Source organism: Macrobrachium nipponense, chromosome 42, assembly GCF_015104395.2.
Source record: "Macrobrachium nipponense isolate FS-2020 chromosome 42, ASM1510439v2, whole genome shotgun sequence".
Classification (NCBI taxonomy): domain Eukaryota; kingdom Metazoa; phylum Arthropoda; class Malacostraca; order Decapoda; family Palaemonidae; genus Macrobrachium; species Macrobrachium nipponense.
The window spans coordinates 12,205,771-12,233,265 of record NC_061103.1 but is presented as its reverse complement, the minus strand read 5'-3'; the positions used below and the strand labels follow the sequence as shown (position 1 = coordinate 12,233,265).

The following is a 27,495-nucleotide window of genomic DNA, read 5'->3' as shown; positions in this document are numbered from 1 at the left end:
GAACACTCGTTAATAGGACCTGCCGTGATTCTCAAACTCTATTGTTCCTACATTTCCCCACTCGATGCCCCTTTCAGCTGCTGCAGTTGAGAGACTCCTGCATTCATAGGCACCTTTTGAATCCTATCTATGAGTTTTCTTGCCTTCTAAAGATTCCTCTATTTCTGCTAGGTTACCTTGTATACGCTCACAAATGCATGATCATATTTGCTTTAGAGTTGTTAGCGTGAAAAGCTCTGATGTGTTTTTGTATTTTCCTCCATCAAATCGATAGAAATCTGATAAGCAGTTGCTCATATTTATAAATGTGAATTCTCTCAAATGTGCACGACACTGCGAAAAGAAAACGCATACAGAAAATGAACAAAATCCTCCGAATGCAGAAAGCTGAAAGCGATAGCCGTTAAATGTCTCCTGGCAGCCAGTGGTGACGTGTAATAATAAATATTGGATTAACAGACAAACACTACACTGAGTCCTCAGAAATAAGTGTTCAAAAAAAGACCCATGTAAAAAGCAGACCAGTATTAAGCATTTAGACTAACATGAGACTTAATTCTAATCAGGCTCGAGGTCAGCGATAGCATTATTTTAAGTGAAAAGTTCAGTTGTCTTCACCAATGAATAATAATCGTTTTAGTGACTGCGACTTGCTTCTGAGAGAGAGAGAGAGAGAGAGAGAGAGAGAGAGAGAGAACTTAAAGCCTTGGCTCAGGGTGGGGGGTTCCAAGGCGCGGATGGGGGAGGGGGGGGGGATTGTAACACTGCCACTGCATTAAACTCTGGGGTTTCCTTAATCCACTTATGGCCAGCATGAGATAAAACATAGTTCAGAGGAATTTCGAATGCCTCAAGAATTCCAATAAAAATCCCAGGGAAGAAGAAGAAGAAGAATAAGAAGAAGAAGACCACTCTGGCCGTAGGAGGAGGGATATGACAGTGTGTCATCGTATCCTATTTCAGCAAGCGTAGCAGCCCCCTTCGGGTTTCGATTCGGTTCGATCATCGCATGACGGAGTGAAAAAACGAATCGTTGGCAAAGCATGGACATGAAATGAAGTCTCTCACTCTCTCTCTCTCTCTCTCTCTCTCTCTCGCAAAAAAGAGAAAAACATTTGATGAACATTCCATGACACCGACGTCGGGGTGGGGAGGGGAGGGGCGGTGGGGGTTGACCGACCGGATGATTGGAGGAGGGAGGGTGGGGGACAGGGAGGAGGGAGGGCACGTTACTAGAATCAGAGGAAGGGGGAGTGTTGTTAGAAGGGGTAAGGGGGGGTGAGGTTGTTGGGATAAACTGAGAATCCGAAGGAGGGGGGTTGAGATAAGGGGTAGGGGGTTAGAAGCGACTTAGGCTGAAACAGTTGCCATGCACTCGACTCCCTCATCTCGTATGCTTATTGCGTTTCGTAGCAAGTGGAATATTTCTGAAGGCACAGTATTAGACATTTTTCTTCCACCCTGTAAAATCGAGTTGAAAATCGGGCCTGGTTAGCATACAAATAGCCCCTTTTCTCTCTCTCTCTCCGTGCAGAGAGAGAGAGAGAGAGAGAGAGAGCAGGACTTCGGTGTTAAAGTGTATAAAAATGTAGAAGCGAGGCATGAAACAAGAAGGAGGCATGTGAATGTTAATGTGCGTTGTTGCAAGCAAGCAAGCACTACAGGACGACCTTGGGACAGTGGGGGGTACCAGTCTCAAGGTTCACTTGTACCACCATCAAGCCCTGTTTCACCAAAACAATTCAAGTTTCTTTCTCTTCATCATATTCTTCTTCTTCTTCTTCTCCTTCCCCTTCCCCCCCCCCCCCCCCCCCCCCTCCTCTTTGTGCGATGCAGCAGACGGAGGCAAACCAGAGTCGTATTCTAGACCTAAAGACGAATCTAGTCCCATAATAGGTGAATAATGGACTATAAATTCCATCCCGAGAGTTCGAATCCAGCATATGAATGATATAATGAAAGGACCGATTGGGGAGAGAGAGAGAGAGAGAGAGAGAGAGAGAGAGAGAGAGAGAGAGAGAGAGAGAGAGGGCGGCATCTTACATCGCACAACGTTCACTAATGCAAACTCGAGACGCCTCCTGTTCTGCTGCTGTTGTCTGTCTGTCTGGTGGGCGCAAGAAAAAGGGTCAGGGAAAAACAGAAGTTGCAACTGCAAAATCTATTGACTTCATAAAGCAGTTTCTTGGTATTACTTGCTTTCATAACCTCAAGGTAAGCGTATACAATCTGCAGGCCGTACTTTTCTGGCGCAATTGATATCCTTGGCGAAATATCTGAAAGCAAAGTGCTCCCCACTAAGCCTAGAAATCTGCTTCGTCATCAGTATGACCGGCAGAATGATTAAGATTCGATAATGAAAGGATAAGCCAGAACAGGTTACGACTCATGAAATACAAGAGAACGAAAGCTGCCGAGATGATGGAAGGAAATCGCAATAACACATTTAAGTAATTGCTCAGTGCAATCAATGATAAACCCCACTTGCGACGACGGAAAATAGTTGGGTACATTTTGTTCTAAGCAAGATTAAGCAATGCTAATGAGTTACATGATTAGAGCCCTCCTCTCTCTCTCTCTCTCTCTCTCTCTCTCTCTCTCTCTCTCTCTCTCTCTTCAATGTGAAGAACCAATTCTCATTGTATAGATCCCTAAGAAGAATAATTTGGATAATACAGAGATCATAATACATATGATATAGTCACAAACTATACCAAATTTAAATATGATCAGCCACAACGGAAAGAAATATTACTTAAGAACTGATAGATTCTCTTTCAGTTACGCGAAATCGTTTAGAATTTCTCGCTTTTATCAGAAATCCCTTCTTGATCCTTTTAACTTCACCTGCTATCAAGGCGGTCTTGCAGAGACACACATCCATGGTTTCAAAGGTACAATCAAGCGAGCATAACAGCAGTGGGACCGCGCAAAGGATATCTATCTTGTAAACGGTCATCCTCGTCTCAGCAAGAAGCGACGTTAAATGCCTTTTACATGACAAAAACGAACACGAGACAAGAAGATTCCATAGCAACATGGAAGCCATGTTACCACTGCAATTCATAACGGGACGCATTTTAACGGTTCCTCGACAACTGGACCTTCTCATGATGAGAACCGTATTGCATAGTTGTCAACCGTGCCCAGAATAATCAAATTAATTACGGGCACTGTGAGAGGGTCTTAGGTCAGATAGTCTAACACGATAAGACAAGTACGTTTCATGCATTGTAAATAAAGCTCGCTCCCTATGTCTGCGGAGCCTTTGCACTGAGCAAGCAAATTCTTAGGCCATGGCTTAGTCAGTGTATGCGTGTGTGGCTCATACGTAGCTCGTCCATTCGCGTTTATACAGCACATTATATATATATACCATATGTGTGTGTGTGTTTTACAATATATTTTAGTAGAATAGTATAGTATCAGTGGGAAACAGTTGCCACAGTTAACGCTGAACCCTTGACGCGCCATACGTACAATGACAATTTCCTCAATATCCGCAAGCGTTACGGAAATATCTAGTTGACACCAGCAACCTGAACTTTGGCATTCTCTCCACGCACCCGAGCCACCTCCGAGTCATTAAAACAACGCCGCCTGAAGAAGCAGAATAGTATTATCCCTCCAGACTCTCGGGAATGAAGAGCTGCCAAGTTAATCATCTATCGGTAGTTGGAAAAGGAGGTCGGCCTAAGGAATAAACATAGGCGAATTTAGGCTATTCATGCAATAGCCCAGATCAAAGTGGAGTGACCTACTTGGTAAAGGGACGGTAAGATCTAGTACGGACATTCCTTTAAACTCTCATTCAGTAGAGTACACGAGAGAGAGAGAGAGAGAGGAGGAGAGAGAGAGAGAGAGAGAGATCAGATTCTCGTATCTAATATAGTTTAACTTTCTGCAAAGCTATGGAGGGGGGTTTTGCAGGCATGGTTTCCTAACTACAGAAACTGTTTAGCTATTAATGTATTTTTCCTTTCATTTCTATAACCAGAATTTTAATGGACGTGTCAGATACAATCAATTTCTCAGAACGTTTGATCATGTGTCTGACGCAAGAAAATATTTCTTTTTTTCTCGTGTATATATAAGATATAGTAAACTAGCCTTTTGGGGGACATAGATTACCTGCAGTAAAAAAAAAAATACCACGCTAAGCTTTAGCTATACGGTTGAATACCGGTCTTGTAAATGCAAACTTTTCAAGCCCATTAAATTCTGACGGCTCCAGGACACGCAGACATCATAATATAAGAGTAATGTCATGCTTTCGGTGCAGCAGTTTTGTAACATCAGTGTGTTTTTTCAAAGGACAAAAGCCGTCAGAAAGAAGAAGAAGAAGAAGAAGAAGAGAGAGAGAGGAGAGAGAGAGAGAGACAGGAGAAGAAGGACGGGTGATAGAAAAGAGCCGAGAGCGTCGTCCGTTTTGGATCCGTTGACAAAATGCAAATGCTCCTGCGAAGAAATTGTTCAATAAGCCTCGAGGTAAAAATGCCGATGCTTTTCTCTGGATCTCTTTTTATACGCATAGTCAGTCTACCTGACCCGGCTGTTGCCTTCGTACCTTAGCCATATTCTATTTATTCCTCCGGCTCCCGAGGGCGTAGCGCCGGAATAATTGCGGAGAGAAACAGGCGCAAAAGGCAATAATGATAAGAAATAAAAGGAGAGATTAAAAGGCACCAGGAATCTGCTGGTCGTAGACACAAACAAGTTTTTCTTTTGTTTCAAGATTATAATGTCGGACAGACAACTCACCAAGCATAAAAAAAAAAGAGAAGAGAAGAAAAAAGAAGGAACACTGCGGCGGGGAAGTCATAACTTGTTTCGCAGTTCTGTAGAAATATACCCGGGACGCGACTCGAGAGCAAATGAACAGCGAAATGCGTCGATAGAGGGGGATGGGGTTCGTCAACCTTCCCTTCCTCACACTCCCCCTCCCCTCCCCACTGTCTGCTACCCCCCTCCGCCGCCCCCCCCCCCCCCCCCTTTTGCTTCTACGAGGCGCGATCACCTGTTTACGTGTCTTGCCTTAGCCGAAACCTATTCCTTATTTGAAGGTGGACCTCGGTCATTTCAAGGTCTTCGGAACCACTCCTTCTTCAGCAGAAGGCTGTATATACCGGCCAGCCATTGTACGTGGAGGGATGTCGGCGAATGAACAATCAGATACAAGAACAGGACCCATCTGGGGAGAGAGAGGGCGGGAGAGGGGACAACGAAAAGACGCCGGGAAACAATTATTGCCTCCCTGAATATTCGGCCATATCCCCCACTCCACACACGTTTCGTCATCTCGGCCACAATACAATTATATAAAGCTCTGTGGTGCGCTTAAGAAAAAGCCCCGCGCATTCCTTTTATATTCATTTTGATCTGTTTCTGCAATAGATGTTGATGAATAACATTTCACGCTATATCAGTAATCATTGATGCCACCCTAAATAACATGATGCACAATTTCTTCCATATCATAATGAATACATTTAATTTTGTTGGCAATATATTGCCATTTTGCTTTCACGTTCCTGATGAGTGGCACAATATTGCATTATACCCCTACTGACGAAAACGTCCACTTCATAATGATCAAATTCCCATAAGAGACGACGTATTTTATGATTCATGGGAATTTCCACGTTGGCCGAGTCGATTTCGCGCTCGGCTACCAATTCGGTGGTCTGGAGTTCGATTCTCTGCTCGGCCAACGCCGAGCCAGAGGAATTTATTTTTGGTGATAGAAATTTATTTCTCTATATAATGTGGTTCGGATCCCACAATAAGCTGTAGGTCCCGTTACTAGGTGGTCTGGTAAAACTAAGATATACTTATGATTTATGAAATTCTGGGTTGCCAAGCCAAGTACTGGGTAACTTTCGGCACTCAGAGCATAAGACGTGAAAAGAAGGGGTTGTAGTGGTTGGACAGCAAAATAAAGCAGCCCAGAAAATACAGGGGATGAAGAGTTACTAGTGAGAGAGACCGGACAGCAAAGCTGAAGGAGGGGAGCCGCTCTAGAGATCAAGAAAAGGCTAAAATGTGAGAACAGCTGGAGGCCAAGGGAACGCTGGACACTACTTCCAGTAATGCTTACAGTGCACCACGTGAGGTAATCTGATGGCTCCAACCCCCTGCAGCGCCATGAGTCTCAGGAAACTTCGTGATGATATTCCTTAAAAGAAGGGAAAGGTTTCTTGTATGTACTATGTATGTGTGGAGTCTCGCGGAGTGACACTATTTTGTCCTTGAACTCTTGGATTCTCTATTTTCTTCCCTGTCGCCACAATCCGACGGTGTTCTTGGGCATCAGAGGAGCAACACAGGTCCTGTATTGTTCCTCATCGAGCAACAACACAGGTTCTCTATTACAGACGCCGAGGAAAGTGATCTTTGAGGGAAAGTACGAGTATTTATGATTAAAATCTGCAAACTGTAACAGTAATTCTCAAATGTACCTCATCAATCCATAAGAATCAAATTAAAGAATTTGAATTTAGGATTCCACAATATCCCCATTTTGGATCTCACTCCCCTCGCGAATCAGTATAGTGCTTGATGTTTTCAGTTGCATATTTTGGTTTCGTATAACGAAGTCTCCCCGTGCTTCTTATGCATGGGTCTGGGTTTTTGTGAATGTGAAATGTTGGTCGCTTTAAATGGAACCGCAGCTCTTTTGGAAAACTTGCCCTGTTTTCAGTCGACAGCCTCATTCCCACATGTTTCTTATTGTCCACTTATTCTCAGTCCTACATCCATCTCATCATTCATAAGAATGGCACGGTTGGCTTGTAACAACATTCAAGGGTACCATCATGACCAAAGCAGTTTTTGTTACTTTGGTTCGTTATTGCCAGAGGGGCTCTGAGTTTCCTGCTGGACGAGTGGACTTCGCACTCGGCTACCAATCTGGTGGTCCGAGTTCGATTCTCGGCTCGGCCAGCGCGAAATCAGAGGAATTTATTTCTGGTGATAGAAATTCATTTCTCGATGTAATGTGGTTCGGATCCCACAATAAGCTGTAGGTCCCGTTGCTAGGTAACCAACTGGTTCCTAGCCACGTAAAAATATCTAATCCTTCCGGTCAGCCCTAGGAGAGCTGTTAATCAGCTCAGTGGTCTGGTAAAACTAAGATATACTTAGGATTCCTTTAATCGGTTTTTTTTTTTTTACAGTGCAGTTTCGCCTCGATCAAGCTTTCTGGCGTGTTAGCTCTCGAATGATCGTAGTATTATTGATGAATGTATAAAATCAAGGAAAAATGGCTTCATAATTCCACGTGGCCCTGTTTTATTACCTTGATGGCTACTGCTCGCCGGATTCATACAGAATGAAGTGCTATGAACTTTCGAACGGAATCATCTTCCGCAGATCCATATTGTGAAGACGATTAGGCCCGAGTGGAGGAAACGGCAGCAATCACACTTTGAGACTTCATATAGACAGGAACTTAAACTATTGTGATTGTCACAGGAATCTTGTGAATGCAAACGTGTCTTCAATATAAGAAAAAGTTCTTCAAACCATCAGACTTTGCAAAGTCATGAAACATCAAGCACTACCCGACAGAACTGGTATAGGTCTCTTATAAACAAGCCGTCGCAAATAATACAAAATGCCAGTTAAAATTCAGGAGCTTTCTCCAAATGTAAACAAAGTTTAGACCTTAATGAATGGAATAGTCACAGCGCCTCTAATCTACGCCGTCATTAAGATTCCGGGCCTGACACAGACACTGGTGGGCATCTGTAAATCTAAAGTCATCGAGTTTTTTATAAACGTTTCCTAAAGCTATTCTTTTTGTCATTGAAGAGTGGGGGGGGGGGGGGGGGGGCTGTTAGAGCCTCTCTGAAAGTAGTGCGTATTATCTCTCAAGCTACTATTTTTCCAAATGGCTGAGAGATTAGATGCTTCTCAGAAACTTATCTTTCGTCAAGATTAAATTATCCAATATAAGGTCTTCATCAGAAACCGATGTCACTGGGAACTGTAGACGTGAAAAAATAATAATAACAAATAGATAAAGAAAAAATTTACTCAAAACGAACGCAATTCTAGTCCGGTGACCCTTTTTGAACAATGAAGCCAAATAAATGTAATAGATTGTAAGTCCGATTATACAGACGCAGGGGACTTTCGAACAGCGCAGTCAAACAACCTTCAAGACCAGACTCATATACAATGGAAGTTTACTAAAGTGAGAATATTTTCATACTGGTTTTTATCATTAGATCACAGCGTGAGACTCTTGTTATCAAACTAGTGTAAATGTCTCTTCGAACCTTTGGGTAGCCACTGCGGTAACTCGACATTTCGAGTGACTGCTGATCTATAGGTGATGCAGATCATAACCCAGTGAACCTGAGAAAGCTGACCCAGAGAGGGAGGGGAGGGGGACTAATTGACCTCCAGATGAAGCATCGCCGCTTCCTTTGATGGGACGTCTTCGCCAACTTTAGGAGAATATGTTTCCTAAACTCTCCAGTGATCATGAAGAGTTCGTCAAGCTCTGCACTTGTAGCGTGTAGTACGAAACACAGCGTTCTTGCTTTTCCAACAGATCTGTTTCGGAAGCTTCCTTCTTAATCGAGACTTGAAACATACGAAAGGCAGGACGACGCCGGTCAGTAAAACCACCCCAAGTATACCATCTATACTGTTTCGTACGTAAGTAACGCTTCTGAAGGTTAGCGTGTTGTGGAGTCCTTTTTTTTTCAGTAAATCAAGTACCGTAATTCTTACAAAAACTATAGTGAGCATGAAATTCTTAAATCACTTGTAAAGTCGTACATAGTCACCTCTCTATGCTATAAAATCCTGGACTACGATTGTTTGAAAGCCTAAATCACTGAACCCGTCTCTTGCTGTTTTTTTCTGATTTATTTATTTTTGCTATCATTAAGTTCACAGCTTAAGATGACCAATGACTGTTTCAAAATCTATAGATTTCTAGCCAAGTGTTGGGTGAGGAGGACCTACGGAGCTTGAAATCGATACTAAAAGGAAATTACAAATGATTGAACTGAAACAATAACACAACGGGCGATACTTTTATTTCCACATTGAACGAACTCCTCTTCCTCCATTGAACAGGACAAGCAGGAATGCCGTTGTATTAATTGTAGGGTGTTATTTATATGCTGTTTGGGTCAGTAAAAAGAAATATTACACAAAAGAGAAACAGATCCCTTTATTAAAAGCAAATTTTGTTATGATAGGTGGCTATTAAAGAACAATTACAAAGAAAGAATAAAAAATATTTTCCCAATAGAGTACATTAATTACTGTTTTTGAATAGCCAGTATTAATTTTGTAAGTAATACCACAATTAATACCTAGTGTTAAGAAAAAAAAAGTTTTAAAGCCTAGTTAATAATAAAAAATAAAATCCATGGTAATTTGAAAATATTGTAGGTATTCATTTTTGTAATATTTTGTAATATCTTACTTATGTAAATGACGTAATATTTTTCTTATAAAAGATAACAAAAAAAGTTATTACAGCGCTGTCATCTTTGTTTCTCAGCGTCGTATCAAAGTAGGCGTTCCTATGACAAAAGTGAATGAGCTTTTAGCTTCAGAACTGATAAGTCTAGATAAAAGGATTTCAAGCCTCTAACCATAAAAATAACAATCGTAAAGAAATGATAACATAAATCATGAGTTCCACTCGTGTCTGCTGCAGCGGTATACTTTTTAAACTGAGACCTTTTGGCCCTTCACAATACAGTTCTAAGTCTCGAGGTTTCTCCACAAATTGTCTTAATGAAATAACTGTACGTAAATCTTGATAATTATGATAACGTGATAACAGGTATTGCTCTGGCTTAGTTAATGATTAAGTTTTACCTCCAGAATGCGAGTGGGCGATCTCCATTCTTGTGTCTTAAGTGTGAAGTCTGCGCTTCTATGTCGCCACTCAAGTCTGCTTCAGACCCTGTATAGCTTTTCAATCACTCAGCCTAACTTGCAGAGTCTTTCCGTCAGTGTCCTTTCCAAATGTGAAACGCGAAGGCAAATCGTAACCAATCACTATATGGTGGTACTAGTGTGTTCAAAAACTTATATATGATCTCCCTGCACCGCTGCCTCATTGCCTGAATTGAAAAGCTGATAACTCGGTGCATAATCATTCGCCAGAGAAAATTTGAATTGCGTCTGTACATCGGCTCTGAAGTTCTGTCGTGACTTGCTGGCGCCGCTGTAACTGTGTTGTTGTTGCTTCTGCAAATATAATTTCTTTTGGCAAGATTTGGTCGGGAAGTAGACGCAGTATTTCTATTTTTATTCGCTGGTGGAACATCGGAACTCTGTAACCCTGAGAAAGGAAGTTGGTGATGTTACTGACGAAGTCTGAAGTTCTCGGGAACACAAATTCCCTATATATTGACCTCGCTAGTGCGAATAGAATCAGAATGCAGTGGCAGTGCCGGTGACAGGACTGGAAATATGATAGCGCTGAAGAGATTCGGCGACGTGATAAGCTCTCGTGTAACAAACATCTGATGAATTTTAGTATAAAAGAAAATAGGAGACTTGTTTCGTCGGGTTAAAATAAATTCACACTGAAACTCCTTAGGTTTGAGCTTCTTTAAAAAAAAAATAAAAAAAAAACTTGCTCTAGGTCCCTAACGGGTGACGTTACTCTGCTCTATCGTCTTTGAAGGGAAAATCCTTCGACGTCGGCATTATTCTCACCCTTCGCGTGCGCCAGAAGAGCTTATTAAACTCGAGAGAAGAAGCTCCATCAGGCGGATCGCGTTTCCAAAGCCAACATCATCCTCGGAGAAGCAGCCACTTACCAGTTTTGCATCGGGAGGCAAAAAAGCGTAGATCTCCTGAAAGTCCATTTCCAGTAGACTACGCGTTTTCCAGCGCAAGAGGCCACTGTGCATCGTCCCTCCCGTAATCATGGGGCAGATGTAGTAATCATTCCGTTTCGCGTCATTAATCAGCCTAATAGTTAATGTCGAGCTGGTTCATAATGAGGGAGCTAAAGGCTATTCATCCTCGGATGTGGATATTGGCCAGTAACTCAGAGGCTTCGTAAATGAAAGTTGATGATAGAGATCTCTCTCTCTCCCTGTAAACTTATTTGTTATCATAAACATAATAGGAAGGAATGTGCTTGGGAGAATTTTATATCAGAGCGATTTACAGGTTCCCCCCTGTAATTATGATTCCTCTCTGGCAAAAGAGATATCTGCACTGGTCCTTATTACTCTGTGAACACAGATCACTTCTCGTCTGTTACGGTGCCTGGGGCACCTGCCGCGGGTCCTCTGAAGCTACACATTTTCTAAAACTCGTTAGCATTACCTTATCATTGAATTTCAGATATACTGGCGTCACATTTTTCAGCATTCTGAATCCCGATAAATTGCTGTCATTATAAAGAAACAACAACTAAGTGCTGAAGCTGTTTTTACAGATCATTATGAAGCGTCTCAGAAATGGACCGCATCTATAACAATGCATGCGAACAGATCGCTTTCCCTTGATACGACGCATCAACGCTTTGTTCGTCGTTCGGGTCTCTGGTTGATTAACATCAACAGGATTAGTAATACTTTCAACCACAAAGGAACAGAGAGACGAGGGAAATTATATTTGTATTTGATGTCAGAGAAAAGAGTCATTTGTTTAGGACAGTTATATAAGATTCATTAAATGCCCGTTCTCGTCATTATACTAAAACGTCTTGCTCCTGTCTCAGAGGCTGCATTCCTATGGAGAGAGAGAGAGAGAGAGAGAGAGAGAGAGAGAGAGAACCTTGTACTTGTTGCTCATCATTCAGACCACTGCCAGACATACCCTTCCTTTGAAGCTAAGACTGCCGTTATCGAAGTCGTTCGCTGGAAAAGCCCTGAAAAAGAGGCCTTTGCAAAGAGACAGCTAAACGAATCAGGACACGCGGGAAAAAGAAGCGATTGCCGAGAAACAGAACCTGGCGTTTCCCGAGTCCGCATTTCGTCATCTGACTCCTTCAATGGAAACTGGAACTGCTGGAAACGTGAAAATGTGAAATCATGAAACCAAACATTCCTCGCTTTGCGAAAGGTCAGCTTGACCATCATCAGATTGTTATTTTTCCCCAATAGACGCAACTCATTGTCTCACTGATGCCATCTTCTCCCAGGACAACAAATAATTTACCACGAATTTGCCTATATGTAAATGTTGGAACTATTAGTCTCATGACGAAGTCTGTGTCACTAATACTAATTTGCCTATATGTAAATGTTGGTACTATTAGTCTCATGACGAAGTCTGTGTCACTAATACGTGCTATTTGCGCGATGTACGTGGTCTCTTTTGTAACGATATTGTGGATAGTCTCTCCGTCGATGAACTGCCCTTCCATCACAGAAATCATCTGCGAGAGGACTCCAGAAGTACGATCCATCGGTTCCAGGTGACATCTGTTTCATGAGGCTCCGTGAATCCCGAGCTGTTCTAGCGGTGTCCACAATGTCAATGCATGATGCTGCACACGCATTCGTATCCCCTTGGACAAATTGCTTTTTAATTGTGCCTACAGATACGCACACCCCCGCCGGGGGTTAGTGCCGTCAGAGCACCGCGTGAGGCATTACATAACCTTCCCTGAGGCCCCTAGGAGCATCCCTTTCAATCCTTTTCTTGTACCTTCGTTCATATTCTCTTTCTTCCATCCTACTTTCCACTCTCTCCCGACAACTGTTTCATAGTGCAACTGCTTTCAAACCTTTTTACTGTCAATTTCCGTTTGAATCGTTGATGGTCTCATAGGTACCAACGCTTGGCCTAAAGTCTATGTTCTGTTCCAGCTACACACGCAAGAATGTGCAGGCAAATTCCATCCCTACAATGATTTAGGAAAGCAGCTTATCGTTTGGTCAGTAATTCTGATATATACAGAGAAGTATAGGACTATAGTTAATAGCAATAAATCAAAATGACCAAGTTTTCCAGAAAATAGTTATGTACTTTCCTTTGGAAAGCGTTGTATACGTTTCTTAGTAGCCATTTTTTTCTTACTTTGAAATCTGAAATATTTGTACCTTATATATATATATATATATATATATATATATATATATATATATATATATACATATATCCTCGTAGACTGAAAAAATCAGAATTACAAGGTGGCTTTCTTATATTTCGGAGAGTCCGGGAAGCCGAACATGAAAATGAGGATCGAGGTCTTAAGCATCCTTGGCCTAATGGAAATCCTCGTGAGCCAGGTAGCACAGACCAAGACCCAGAGTCTCAGGAGACCCCAGGGCCAAGAAACCGCCGTCAGAAGAGGAGAAAACGACCAGAGTACAGGGGCGGCACAGGGGAAAGGGAGTTGGATATAGATCAAGTCAAGTAGTCGCAAGAAACTGAAGATCTGCCTCTTGAACCAGATGGTTGTCAGGATCAAGGAAACGGAAGTGGAGGGTGACTGCCATAGTTTGGAGCTTTGGGGTGGTACGGAGGAGGGGGTGGGGTGTGACACAACTAAGGGAAACCGCGAATACTGAGTTTAATGAGCATAAAACCAAACTCACGAAAGAAATTGGCACTGGTACTAAGATGAAATTTGATACACTACTAGTGCATTTCCATTGGTGGTGTTGCTGCTTATACTATTCTTTTCTTATTACTGTTATGATCACTCGTCATTCTCTGTGATATTTAGCAAGGATTTCACACAGCCAGAGGAACCTCATGACGAGTCCCTCGCTCCTTCCTATGTTCGAAAAAGCTTTGTGGAATCTCCTGAAAGGTTATTTATGCCAACACATTTTTTCTCATGTGACCGAAAATAAATTTGGGCGTTCATGCTCCATCAGTCTTGTCGCCAAGAAAAACCGATTTCGGTGAACTTATGTCTTCACTCAAGACTTATGGCGCCTAAGTTCAACAACTTTTCGGATTTCAGAAGGCCCCGTGGCGGCGTGGGAAAACAAGTAAATACAAATTGCGCCGAAGAAACGGCGCAATCGAGTTTACTGTATGAGCAGCTAACCACATAACTTTCAGTCACGGCCCGGTAGTGGCCTGTCCTTTACCGTTGCTAGACGCATTATCACGGACAACTTTAACCTCAAATAAAAAAAATGCCACTGAGGCTAGAAGGCTGTAATTTGGTATGTTTGATGATTGGAGGGTGGATGATCAACATACCATTTTGTTGCCCTCTAGCCTCAGCAGTTTTTAATATCTGAGGGAGGACAGAAAATGAGAAGCTTTCCGACGTCTAATGACAGGCGCATCGTAACTGAGAGGATAGTCAATGACTGAGATGATCTGCATTATTCCAGTGGTGTGTATTTTTCTGTCTACTATGTGTCCTTCCTTCCCTCGGGTAGTACTGGGGTTTGTTTAACTTTTCTATCAATTTATTTCGTCAAGGACTGCATGTCACAATTTACTCTTGGAAACTGGAAAATGATGGTACAATAGGAACTCTAATATATATATATATATATATATATATATATATATATATATATATAATATATATATAATATATATATATATATATATATATATATATATACATATGAATATATATAGACATATACAAATATATATATATATATATATATATATATATATATATATATATGCATATATATTTAATGTAGCAAGTAGCCATATGACCCCTCTACACTTTCATATCATTTTGTTATTCCCAAATATAGTTTTATATATAATATATATATATATATATATATATATATATATATATATATATATATTTATATCTCATATATAGCTATATCGGGAATAACAAAATGATATGAAATGTAGAGGGGTCATATGGCTACTTGCTACGTTAAATATATATAGACATTCCACATTAAAAATGACAGGAAGGAATAAAGAGTCACCTTCAAATACTCTTCGTTTGCCTTGATTTCATCCGCTTTGAGTCGAGTGAATTAGCGTTGACAATATTCAGAGTAAATATATTGATTTTATATCGCTGTAAAAAGAACATCCTCATCGCCTGGCTAACACTAAAAGGACGGCGTTCTTTTTCTGCACCGGAGGAAATAATCACAGACTTTAACACCACCGTTAGTAAAATATAATAATAATAAAACAACAAGACGTTAGAATTTATTTTCCAGAAGCCTCCAAGAACCTGCTAGAATACAAATAACGAACGAAAAGAATCTCAAGTTGAGGCCAGGTCTCTAAATAAAATGTCTGAAGGAGACTTAAGAGATAAACTGAAGTATCTTAGCAATCCTCTCTCATGCTCTTTGACTTGCACTGTTTTATCCACGAACCTGAGTTAATCCTAGACAGCTGTTCCTGACCCGATGAGTGATTTCAAGTGTAATGACCACTGTACGCATTAAATTGGCTTGGAAAACCGGGTCTCCCTTGTAATCTTTTGTTCAGTCGTATGTAATTTGCTTTCAAATGACTTAAAGTAAAGGCAGAAGAACCTGTACTTCGCTGTATCACTTTCCTATGTTTAAATACACACACACACACACACACACACATATATATATATATATATATATATATATAATATATATATATATATATATATATATATATATATATATATCTATATATATATATATATATATATATATAATATATATATATATATATATATATATATATATATATATATATATATATAGATATATATTGTATATTGTATCCAAAGTAAAAGCTTATGTAATTTCTTCCCCAGCGGTGAATCGCATCCAGAGGAACCTAAAGTTAACAAACTGATCAGTTGTGAAATGAAGTTGGTCCAAGTTGGGGGTGAGGGCGAGAAGTGAACAGGGGGGTTCCTCTGGAAGGGAGGAAACAAACTTGGGGAGGGGGAGGGAGGGGTAGGGGGTGTAGGTAGGGTGGGAGTTTGCAATGGTAGAATTCTTGCGACTCGTTCACTGAGGTTGTACGCCTCATGCACCAATAAATTAATGTACGTTGGCGACATATGTTCCTTTTTTTTTTTTGTGCGTGTGTATTTTTTCGTTTACAATTTCCCAGTATACTAATGAGCTCTCATAACAGACATCAAAGATATCCAGACACGCAAGCAAACCACACGTCAAGCGTAGTAGAGCTGTTTCTCCCTGTCTCTCTCTCTCTTTCTCTTCCTCACTCTTCGCCTGTTTCCGAGCCGTGCTGTTTAAACGGCTTCTGGACAGAGGAATGGGAAAAAAATAAATAAATAAAATAAAACACGAGTCAGAAGTATAAACATGAACATAATGATCATAACTCTGTTTCAGATTGACTGCACGAGACGAGACCAAACAACAGCGTCTAAGCAAGAGAGCTTTATAGGACTAAGTATCGTCGTTGCTTCGTTTTGTGGTCGGCTACTTCGAACTGATACAGCCACTGAGCAAAATCAGTTTTGCACATCAGAAATCTCCGGGGATTTTTTGTTGTCGTCTACAATTTGGTTTCAAGGACCAATGACATTTCTGCGAAGAAAAAAAAACATTTCCCCGATCTCGCCTCACGTAGGACGGCAAGCAGAAACTCGCAAGAAATAAATTCCTCGCACATCACAGAAATACTTACTGCTTACTCATCCAAGCATCGGCTCTAAAGATGACATATTGAAATTTGATAAGTGAGAGAATCCAATGCGACGTGAAGCGACTCTCTCTCTCTCTCTCTCTCTGTGTGACACTAACTTCAAGTTAGCGTTTTCTAATTTTCGCGAGCCTGAAATCCAGGCGTCCTTATCTGCAACCCCCCGTGTCACATCATTCGTGGATTTTTCGTCGAATGGCAACCTCGCTCTCTTCTTCTTCTTCTTCTTCTCAGTCAAGGACAGACGAGAATATGAAGTCAAAGCACGTCTATACTAGACTATACCACGGTGTGTACAAGCATTCACACACACACACACTCTCTCTCTCTCTCTCTCTCTCTCTCTCTCTCTCTCTCTCTCTCTCTCTCTCACGAGAGCAGCGACGTACATAAAATCTAGAAGTGTACGAACGTCTTCCAACTACGCTGAGCATATGGTACCGTCAGCGCTGCGCATCATCATAAGCATTAACATATTTAGATGTTAGACTTGTGCATCTATCTATCTATCTATCCATCTATCTGTCTGTCTCTCCATCTCGCAGTCATCTGCGTGTGACGACGTTTTCGGCAGGGCGGCTGTGAGGCCAATTAACACGACCTGACAAGAGACAAATAAACAAACCCAATATAATGAGATTCTTTTATATTGCTAATAGAATTCCAAGGTCGTTCAGTAGCAATCAGGCAGTTGTAACCGAGGTAGTCCTAAGTCATAAGCAAATATCTGCACTTGATTTCCTGCCTGCTACGGTTTCCAACGAAGTCTTGTTTCTTTACAATACAAGAAAATAAATAAATAAAAGAACAGTTCATCATAACGTTCGGTAACTCTTCCTCGAGCAAATCAAGACTAAACAAATGAGGTTTGGCTGGGCGCATTAGCAAGCACATCCATAACTGAACATCATCATAATTCCTCCTTCGCCATTTCTGAATCTTCGTCTAAAAGGCTCGCAGATCGCGTTGCCGATAGCTCTGCATACTAAAATCGGCATCTTATAGAAAACGGAATTCATTTTATGGCCCAGGGGTACTTTAAGAAAATAAACCAATCTTATGCAACCTCATCGATTTATATTCATCATCATTCAACAAAAGTATATATTAGCTATGTATATACACAATTACAACCAAAACAACAATGATATATACATATTAAGTTTTATAGATAAACTTTTTAAAACAGAAATTACACAAATATAGGTAGATACGTAACTACTCAGTTTATAATCAACATTATAGAACATATAGGCTATATAAATAAAACAAAAATTTTTTATTATTTTTCTTCATATATCAGGGTATAAGTATGTTTGAGAATATATTTTACTAATTCCAGATTTAATATCCTGTTTTATGCTAATTTCCTTACCGTCACTGAATTGTTGAACGTTTTTCAACGCCTATTAAGTGGAATCTCTTAAAGAATCATTTACACATATATTATGTAATAATAATGTAGTAATAATCATTTTCTACCCAATCTTACATAAAAGACATTAACTAATTAAAAAAAAGTATTCAAATTTATTTGAGACGATAAATCAATCCCCTAGAAGAATGCCGAGTTTTTCTCGGCATGAACAAGCAGGCCGATTTTTTCTCGGCATTGAAGGTCTGGTTCTCCGCCTGTAGAGTTTTTTCTCGGCAAATCGGGGGGAAATTCGGCATTTCGGCAACGCTGTCGCAGATAAGCTTTTCTGCTGATGACACGTCCCTCCCCCGCCGCCACCCGCGGAGGGAGGGGGGCGGGGGGGGGGGGGGGGGGGTCGCCGGCCTCCCAGGCGAGCGGCGACGAGACACAGCCGTCACCTGGGGCAGGTCCGTTGACACCTTCTACTCTCAAGAACCACTGCATGGGGGCATCCCCCCCTGCCGTTTCGGTTCTCTCTCGGATACTCCGTACATGCAAAGTAGTACAACAAACATACACATGCAGATATCAATATATATATATATATATATATATATATATATATATATATATATATACTATATATATATATATATATATATATATATATATATATATGATATCCCTGGAGAATTTGTGAAATGACCAATTCGCTTAGGAACATTTAGTGCTAGCCCCAAGGGTTATATAAAATGCATTTAGGGACATTTGATCCACCAAGGGGCTAGTACTAAACGCAGCGAAATACATTCAACCCCAGGGGCTAGTACTAAAATACGGTGACACCGTGTGGGTGAATCACTGTTTCGCCCATGCGTGGTTCGAACCCACGAGAGGACGAAATTATTATCAACTATAAAATTCCCCATCGGTTGAAACATATGAAAATATATTAATTCCGAGGTACAAGGAATTGGATATTAAAGGACATTTGTAGCCCGATAATAATATATATATATATATATATATATATATATATATATATATATATATATATATATATACCCATACGTACATATCGTTTCCGTCGCCATGACTTTCCTAAGCTTTTACTTCCACAGATCTCCACTCATCTCCAGCCTTCGCTACAAAAACTCTCAGCCATGTAGGTCTGGGTCTCTTAACTCTTCTGGTAGACCCACAGGAACCCAGCTGACCATCATCGCGTTCAAATATAGGACATGTCCCAACCATCTCCATCTCTCCTCCTTCATCATGATCTCATCCAAGGTCTAATACCAGGTCAACCCATCAGTGACCCAAAACGTGGCCTCTTATGCCCGGGTAAACATTTGGTCGGATTATGACTTCAGATAGGCCTAATAGGCCGGATTTAAAGCCGCTGTTTATGGTAGTTTTCATGGGCTGCTCTAGGAGCAAGAGTCTATGCTGGCAGAAAGCCAGCTAAATCATAACCAACCGGTAGAGTCTGCCACTTGCTTGTAAACAAAATTGATGTTCAGTGCAAAGCTCTTCCTTGTACCTATAATAAACTGGTAAACTTACGGTACCTGCACCTACACACAAAATGCCTCGTTATTGTGCTATTTACGGATGTTCTTTCAATAAAGCGGATCCGTAAAGGAACTTATAATAAGGAGCAAAAACGACCTGAAAACCTCCCCTAAGCTGTCAGTCAGAGAAGCATATAGTACTACATATCCGAGGCCTTCAACGTATGAGTGTTAAATTAGCTGTGCAACTGATTTCAGAAGCAACTGTGAAATCCCTCAGATATTTTGGAGACAAAGGATTATTTCAAGAGAGACTGGGAAACCACAAGTCAGTTCATTTCGCTTGTAGATTCCTGGTTTGAAGTTTTAATTCATCTAGTGCCATAAGACAAAAAAAAAAAAAAAAAAATATCGAGGAGTGCATGTCAAACCAAGACGAAATTCTTTAACGAATGGCAGATATAGCAAAATCAAAAGGGGTTAGTCATTTCCTCACAGTCTTTGCCCAAATGACTACAAACTGTAAAAGATAAATTCGATACATCATATGTCTTAACATATAGACTCAATCAAGAGGGACTTGAGCATTTCTTGGCGCGGTTGCTATCAGCACCCATCGACAGTTGCAGTGAAGCAAAGAATTAGGTGTCATCTTTTAAGGAAAGATAGTTCTCTCATGGGATCAAAGTATAATGTAGACGACAATTGCAAAGAAGATAACACAACAGCTGGCGCTTTTCATTCTTTGCTTGAGATGCAAACTTCATATAGTAACGACGATGAATCACTACAACGTGAATTGAGTCTTTCGGCCACGATGTTTTGTTTACCACATAATTTCGGTGCAGAAGAAAGAGAAAATAGTTTCACTGAAAGTTTGCAAGAGACTGACGATGAGCAACTTGAGGAAGCAATAGAAAAAGGTGATATAGAATACTTGGTGGATTGATTGCCCATAAATGTCCAAAATATCCATATCTTGGGTCATGCGTGCCATTAGAAGATAACTCGTGGACAAAGTATACTACGCAGAGGTGATGAAAAACAATTACCGAAGCCCTCTAAAGAATTCTATGAACAACTGAAAACAATGGGAAAAATATTTAAATGGTTCATGGTGAAAAAGGACTAAGAACTGGAACAGGAACTGTTAAAAACTTAGCTGTAGAAATATCTGATTGTACTAATTTACCTCTTGATTTAGTCACACATTTCGTTGGTTGTCGAGCGTTTTTTAGCTTAAGAATTTTAAACAGGGAAATCATTTCATCTACAAAGAACGATTCGAGTTCAAGCTGATGTGTGTTGCATGATTTGTTTATCTCTTGGAAACAAGTATTGACTCCTTAATTCCATAACAAAGGCTAAGCAATGTATAAATACATTGCGATTTTTAAACAAAGTATCTATTTGAAGAGGTGCAGATAACGTTGTTCATAGGCTACTTCAAAGTTCTTTGATTTATCGCCATAAATTGCAATAAATTTGTTTATAGAAATATGTGGAAATTCCTAAGTTATCAATATTATTAATTAAATCCACATTTTGTGAAAAGACTGGTAATATATAGAGCTAGCTACAGAATCCTAGATCCGTCTGTCACAGAATTTACCCCTCACAGGATTAAACCCCATTAACCCCGCTCATCCCCCACGTTAGGAGGTTAGAGCCGTCAGTGAACCTCATGCGGTGCTCTGTAGGCATTACTTAAGGCTCTTTCATATTCTCTTTTTTCCATCTTACTGTCCGCCCTTTCGTAACAATTGTTTCACAGTGCCACTGTTTTGAGGTTTTCCTCCTGTTACGCCTTTCAAACCTTTTACTGTTAATTTCCGTTTCAGGTCCCAGTACTTGGCCTTTTGCTAAACTCTATATTCAATTAAATTCGTAAATTCCCTTATGGTCGAAAATCCTCACTCAGTTCTGCCTTATGACTCCTACGAGTCTTTTTACACCTTGGTTTTCAAACAGACAGAATCTTTCGGCAGTTTCCTTGTTATTCCATTATAATATTCGTATGGCAATTCAGATCATACTAATAATTGATTATATTATTATATTTCCGTATTCAGTTCCAGTGGCTTTGGTTTAAAAACATTTTTCATCCTGTCCACTGCTTAGTTTCCTCCGTTAGTTTTTCCATAAATTCCATTTTAAGAGATATTGGATCATCGTTTCCCAAGCTAGTGCTATTTCGTCCCCTGTGAACACTCTGGTCTCATTTCTTAGGCTTTTCTTGGGTTTATCTCAGGGGCCCATCTGTCTGTAAGTGTCTTATCATTAAATCCAGTCTGAACCTTCTCTTATGCCTCCGACCAGGTTTTCATTACAGAATCTATGAGGGCAAAAATTCCTTTGCAGCACACGAATATTTACTGCTAATTTACTGGACAAGATTCCATCAATTAATTCTTCGCATCTGAATCGCTCTTGGATAGTTTCAATTCAATCTGCATATTTAACGACAATGCCCTCGTGACGTCAGACCTTCCTTCATCTGGTATGTGGACGCTGTCAAGCGTCTTCTCGTCACTGAACAGTTTGATGGGGCAGGAAGTCTGATGTCCTTATGCGTATTGGACCTAACGGAAAAGCGATAAGGAGGAAGAGAAAGAGAAGAGTGTAGGCCCAAAGAATCAGTTAAACCGGCCCCTTGAAGGACACGAGGCTGCTGAAGTTCAGGGGAAAAATTGGAGCAGCAAAGAAATCCATAGTACCACAGAAAGAGCAATGGATGCGTGAAATCGCACCACCGGCGAGTTTATGATATCCGCTGAGAAAATTGGAAAGTAACAGCCTGAGAGAGAGAGAGAGAGAGAGAGAGAGGAGAGAGAGAGAGAGAGAGAATTTGTAGAATTCAAAACATCTCCGACCAGTGCGGAGCAGTGTTGGCAGTGGATGGATAGTCTCAGCTCCCTGAAGTGAGCATCACAGCAGCGCACGCCGAAAGGTGCAGTGCAGCAGTCAAATGAACCCCTGCAAAGAGTCACTCCGAAAGGTTTATGCTCAAGATGTGTAACCCAGATAGCAAGTCTTCCCCCAGGTCATATTTGCAGAGCTTGCGTGTCTGATGTCAGTGAGGTCTTGCACGATGTCATGCGCTCTTAATTCATTAATCGAAGCGGTAACCTCAGCGTCAGTCGCCAGCTGGTGGCGTTCAGGTATGGAAAGACACCAGAAGAACCGTAAGCGCGCACGAGAAAGCGGCCAGTAGGTACCTTCGAACATGACCATTTATTAGCAGTCTTCCGATTATGAAAACATTCGCGTGCTCGAGTGCACGCTGAGATTCTAATGAACAAAATCCATTCATTAAAAGACAATTTTTCTTAGAGAGAACCGATGGGCTTCTCGTATGATATTTTTTATAAACGTATGCGTCCGCAAAAGAAAAGGCGGCTGTATTCTAAAATATCACCGAAGGCTAATCGACTTTTCAGCCTTCTTAGACTGGCATTGGCAATCAGCTCTGTTCTGTCCTACCTAATTTCTCTCTCTCTCTCTCTCTCTCTCTCTCTCTCTCTCTCTCTCTCCCTCTCTCTCTCTCCACACGCAAACACACTTTCAGATTCTTACTCTATTTTAGCCAGTACTTGATATTTCCGTCCTGGTGTTTCATTCAAAGCGATGAGCACAAATAAGAAAAGGGAAGCTCCAACCATCCAAGCAGCGTAGACCAAAATTACTCTGAAAATACTCGTTTACCTTTCGACAGTAAAAAAAAAAAAAAAAAAAAAAAAAAAGTCTCTTTTCATAAAACATTGCGCTCTAAAGGACTTTAAAAATATAGGTTAGATTACATTGGTTCTTGACCTTTTTTTTTCTGCCACGCCCCCTCTACAAATTGATCCTTTCTTTCACGGCCCCTTGCATCTACGAATAAAATTTCCTCCTAGATTCAAAGGAAAATAAAAAAAATAAAAAAAAATAAGACAGAGAAGGGGTTTCGAAGGATAAGAAAGGAGGTCAATAATCACAAAGCAGGGTATTATGCCCAACGAGCCTAACTAGAGTAGTAGACTCTAAAGGAAAGTAACGTTACAAGGCGATACTTTTGCATTTTTCATAAACTTCTGAATATTAGTGCCTCAGTCTTGTTTAGAGAATAACGAATATAAGTAGAGATTTTTTTATTTCTCCCCAGGGCTTGCTCCTCCCATGGAAATTGCTGACGGCCCCGCCCCCCCAGGTTAAGAACCATTGGGTTACAAGGAAGCAACGGGAAAAGATTTAAAGATGGAAAGCAACGACTCATCGGAGGAAGAAAGACTTACGGGAAAGTGGTCCACTCGGAGCCAACGAGGATCATAGACTCAGCGTTCGTTCCCAGGTCACGGAAGTTCGGAATCATGACCAGAGCGTCTCCGTCCTCAGCCTGTAGGGAGAGAAGAAGAAGAAGAAGGAGGAGGAGGTTCAAATCAAGGTCTAGAGACTTCCGTTGCGTTTGATCATGGAATCTGGCATCTCTGGTTGCTATTGATCTTCCAAACTTTTGCGAATTTTACAATGTAAATACAAAACCTGTTACAGATTTCGATCAAAAACAAACGTCGTTACTTATCTTCATTAATTTGAATCTTTATCGCGGCAGGTAAAACTAATTGACGATAGCAAAAGCCTCCTAAAAAGTGTCAGGTTAAATGATCTATGAGTCGCACGAGATCCTTCCAAGAGAAGCCACCATTAGACCTATAAGCAAAGCAGATGGATAGCTCTGATGGAGGCAGTTTTCCATTCTCAAAAATGACAGGGAAGGTAGGAAATAATAGAATGTAAAGATATAAGGGGGAATTAGTCTCATAGTCACCGAAAGGAATAAGATTTCCTTCGGATTTTTCTTAAAACATCTCGTCTCAGATTATTTCCTTTTATTAGATCAAGCTTATTTTTCATGTTTCCAGAGGAGTATTATTTTTCCAGGCAATGATGACTATCTCTTCATCTTTGTGGCCATTTTTTTTCCAGCGTCAAGATCCCGAAGTGACAGCGAAAACGGGAACAAAAATATCATTGAGTATAACGATCGTAATAAGAATTAATGACCAGAACTGCTTTCTACGAGAACAGGTCACCAGAATGACATGATGAGAACACCAATGAAAATCAATGAAAACTTTCTCCGTTTGTTTTCAAACAGTCGTGAAAGAAAATTGATGAAATCAATCAGTTATTGAAGAGGATACTGACACGTAGCCGACCCACATTCAACGCAAACACATCACAGAAAAAAAAGAGAATGAACACAATTTCATCTTTAGAGTTTACACACTTGAACGAAAAGAGACTGACAATTTCGCCTCCAAGAAGAGTTAAGTGTAAGGAGAGCGAAACAAATATGTCGGAGCATACAAGGAGAGAGAGAGAGAGAGAGAGAGAGAGAGAGAAGAGAGAGAGAGAGAGAGAGAGAGAGAGAGAGAATGGACACAGTTTTATCTTTAGTTTACGCACTTGAACGAAAAGAGAATGACAATTTCGCCTCCAAGAGGAGTTAACTTACGTGTGAGTGGAGAGCGAAACAAGAAATATAAGAAGAGAGAGAGAGAACGAGAGAGAGAGAGAGAGAGAGAGAGAGAGAGAGAGACTGACCTCTATGTAGTATTCAGATCCTCGGAACCAGGTCTCCTTATATAGCAAAAGGGCCGGCAGAGTGCTGCTTCTGGTATTACCTGCATACCGAACTGATCTCTGAAAATGATCGATATATCAGATGAAGGCGCAGATTAGCATTCAGTTCTGATCATCCAACTGTTATTGCGCTCTCCTCGCCTTTTTCAGGCCGTTCTATATTTAATACTCGCTTGTGATCTCTCTCTCTCTCTCTCTCTCTCTCTCTCTCTCTCTCTCTCTCTAGTCTGGATGCTGCTGCTCGTTTCTAAAAGCTTCAACTAGCTTTCATTTACTCTGTCTCTCATTACAAACACACACACGCATATCGCATATATAAATATATATATAATATATATATATATATATATATATATATATATATATATATATATATATATATAATAAAAAGCTCATAAAAACATTTTGGTATTTTATGGGCTATTTTATCTATTAGATGGAATTCTGTTTAAGAGAATATATATATATACATATGCATACATATACAAATAGTGTAATAATATCACATTCAATAAGCTTATGACCTAACCCTGTGATTTACAAGTCACAAACTTGTAAATCACAGAATCTGTAAAAAAGAATGTTAAAAATTATCAACGAATAAGCAAAGACGGAAGAAGAAGAAGAAGAAGAAAAGAAGAAAGAAGAAAAAGAAGAAGAAAGAGTAGAAGAAGAAGAAGAAGATAGCGGAAGGAAACTCCTTGTATTTGGGTCATAGTTCAAGGCTGCGCAAGACTTCATATGCAATTATGTAAAACTTTTAACCCACAAAGCAAATTAGGCAGAGGGAAATTTATGAGAGAGAGAGAGAGAGAGAGAGAGAGAGAGAGAGAGACGTATAAAATGAAGTACACTTATACATTCAAAACTGTATGCTTACATAAATGAAAGTTATCTGTGATTGGATACTAATACAATTTAGGATAAAATAACCTTGAGAGCCTATACATAGATTGCGAAATGAAAGTTAAATATTGTGAGTGTGTAGCTGTTCTGAACAAGACTATGCCTGGAATCAGCTCCGGGGGTTTCGTGTTCCAAGAAGACAGCAGAGACCTGTGGTTCCCGGTGGGAATGAATCCTTCGCTAATAGATATTTGTCATTGCTGACAGAGAGCAAACAATGAGGTTTTCCAGATTCCTATTACATTTTTTTACAATTTCCTGTTAAATCTTTTCCCATTTGGAAAAACTGGACTCCCCGTGTGGCATTCGCATGAAGAAATAAGAAAGAGATTTATTTCCAGAGAATGATTTGTAAGATGTGCTGCGGTGAATGCTGCCAATGGGTGCCAAGTCATTCCGCCGAGAGACCGCCAACATGAAGGGAATGCCACAGGGCACCTATGCTCCTCCAGGGTACTACATTGTTTTGGCGTTATTCATGATACCTTCTCCACACTGCAAACATCGCGTGTCCCGCAATCAACCAGCTCTGAGATAACGCGTGAAACAATAAGATGGACTTAACACTTGGTGAACGCCGTGACGAACAAAGAGTACTTTCCCACCGTACTGTTTCACTACACAATGCTCGAGGATTTCTCAACTCTGTGTTGACGTCTTCTCAACAAACAAATGGAGGAGAGCTATGGATGGCTCGCATGGGAACTGGGACAGTCGAATAAATATATATATTATATATAATAAATGATATATATATAAATATATATAGATAATATATATGTATGTATATATAAACGATTAGGGATGCCATGTCCTTTAATATTAATATCTAATTGGCTCTACCTCGGAATTAATATATTTTCATATATGTTAGCCGAAGTGGAATTTTTTAGCTTATAATAATTTCGTCGGCTGACGGGCGCGAACCTAGGAACCAAGAAATCAGGACGTACAGTGAAACGCTCTAACCACACAGCTATCACGAGAGGTATATGTGCATATATATATACACATGTGGATAGTATGACTAAATGAATATAAGTGTTTTGAGTAGATTTTCATATATTCTATTAGTAGGCACACTCATACATACATACGTACACGTATATGATTATTTGCTGATGTATACATATATTTGAAAGCGTTTTCTTATTGTATTACAGCTCATCTTTTCTCGAAAGAGCCTCGTCTCTCTCTCCCCCTTAAGATGCTGGGGACGAAGAAGCCGCGCGCCCGATGAATGTAAACAAATAGATATGAAAATGTAACTCGAGGGTTACTGAGAACAGCTGGGGACTGAACATGATACAATCGGCCAGTAAATGGTGCGAGACGAGACTGCACTTTCGGGCTTTCTCCGGAATGTTGGACGCTTCGGAGCTACGGAACGCAACATTTCGAGCACTGAAAGAAAAAAAAATTCTCGTTTTTAAAAGCTGAACGGCGAATTAAACGATAATAAACGTGAAAATAAAGCAGAGTTTCGCACGCTCTTTTCCCGTATCATTTGTGACGTGCGAGTATATAGCGTTG

At 40.4% G+C, this 27,495-nt stretch overlaps 1 protein-coding gene across 1 annotated transcript in view; it reads right to left on the bottom strand.

Moving 5' to 3' along the window:
• Positions 1 to 27,495, bottom strand: part of LOC135212978 (uncharacterized) — a 199,226-nt gene that overhangs the window by 12,420 nt on the left and 159,311 nt on the right. The window contains exons 4-5 of the mRNA XM_064246741.1: positions 25,018 to 25,116; positions 23,706 to 23,806 (exon numbers count right to left, since the gene is read on the bottom strand). Of these exons, the coding sequence (XP_064102811.1) occupies positions 23,706 to 23,806; positions 25,018 to 25,116 (200 nt within the window). The remainder of the gene's footprint in view (positions 1 to 23,705; positions 23,807 to 25,017; positions 25,117 to 27,495) is intronic.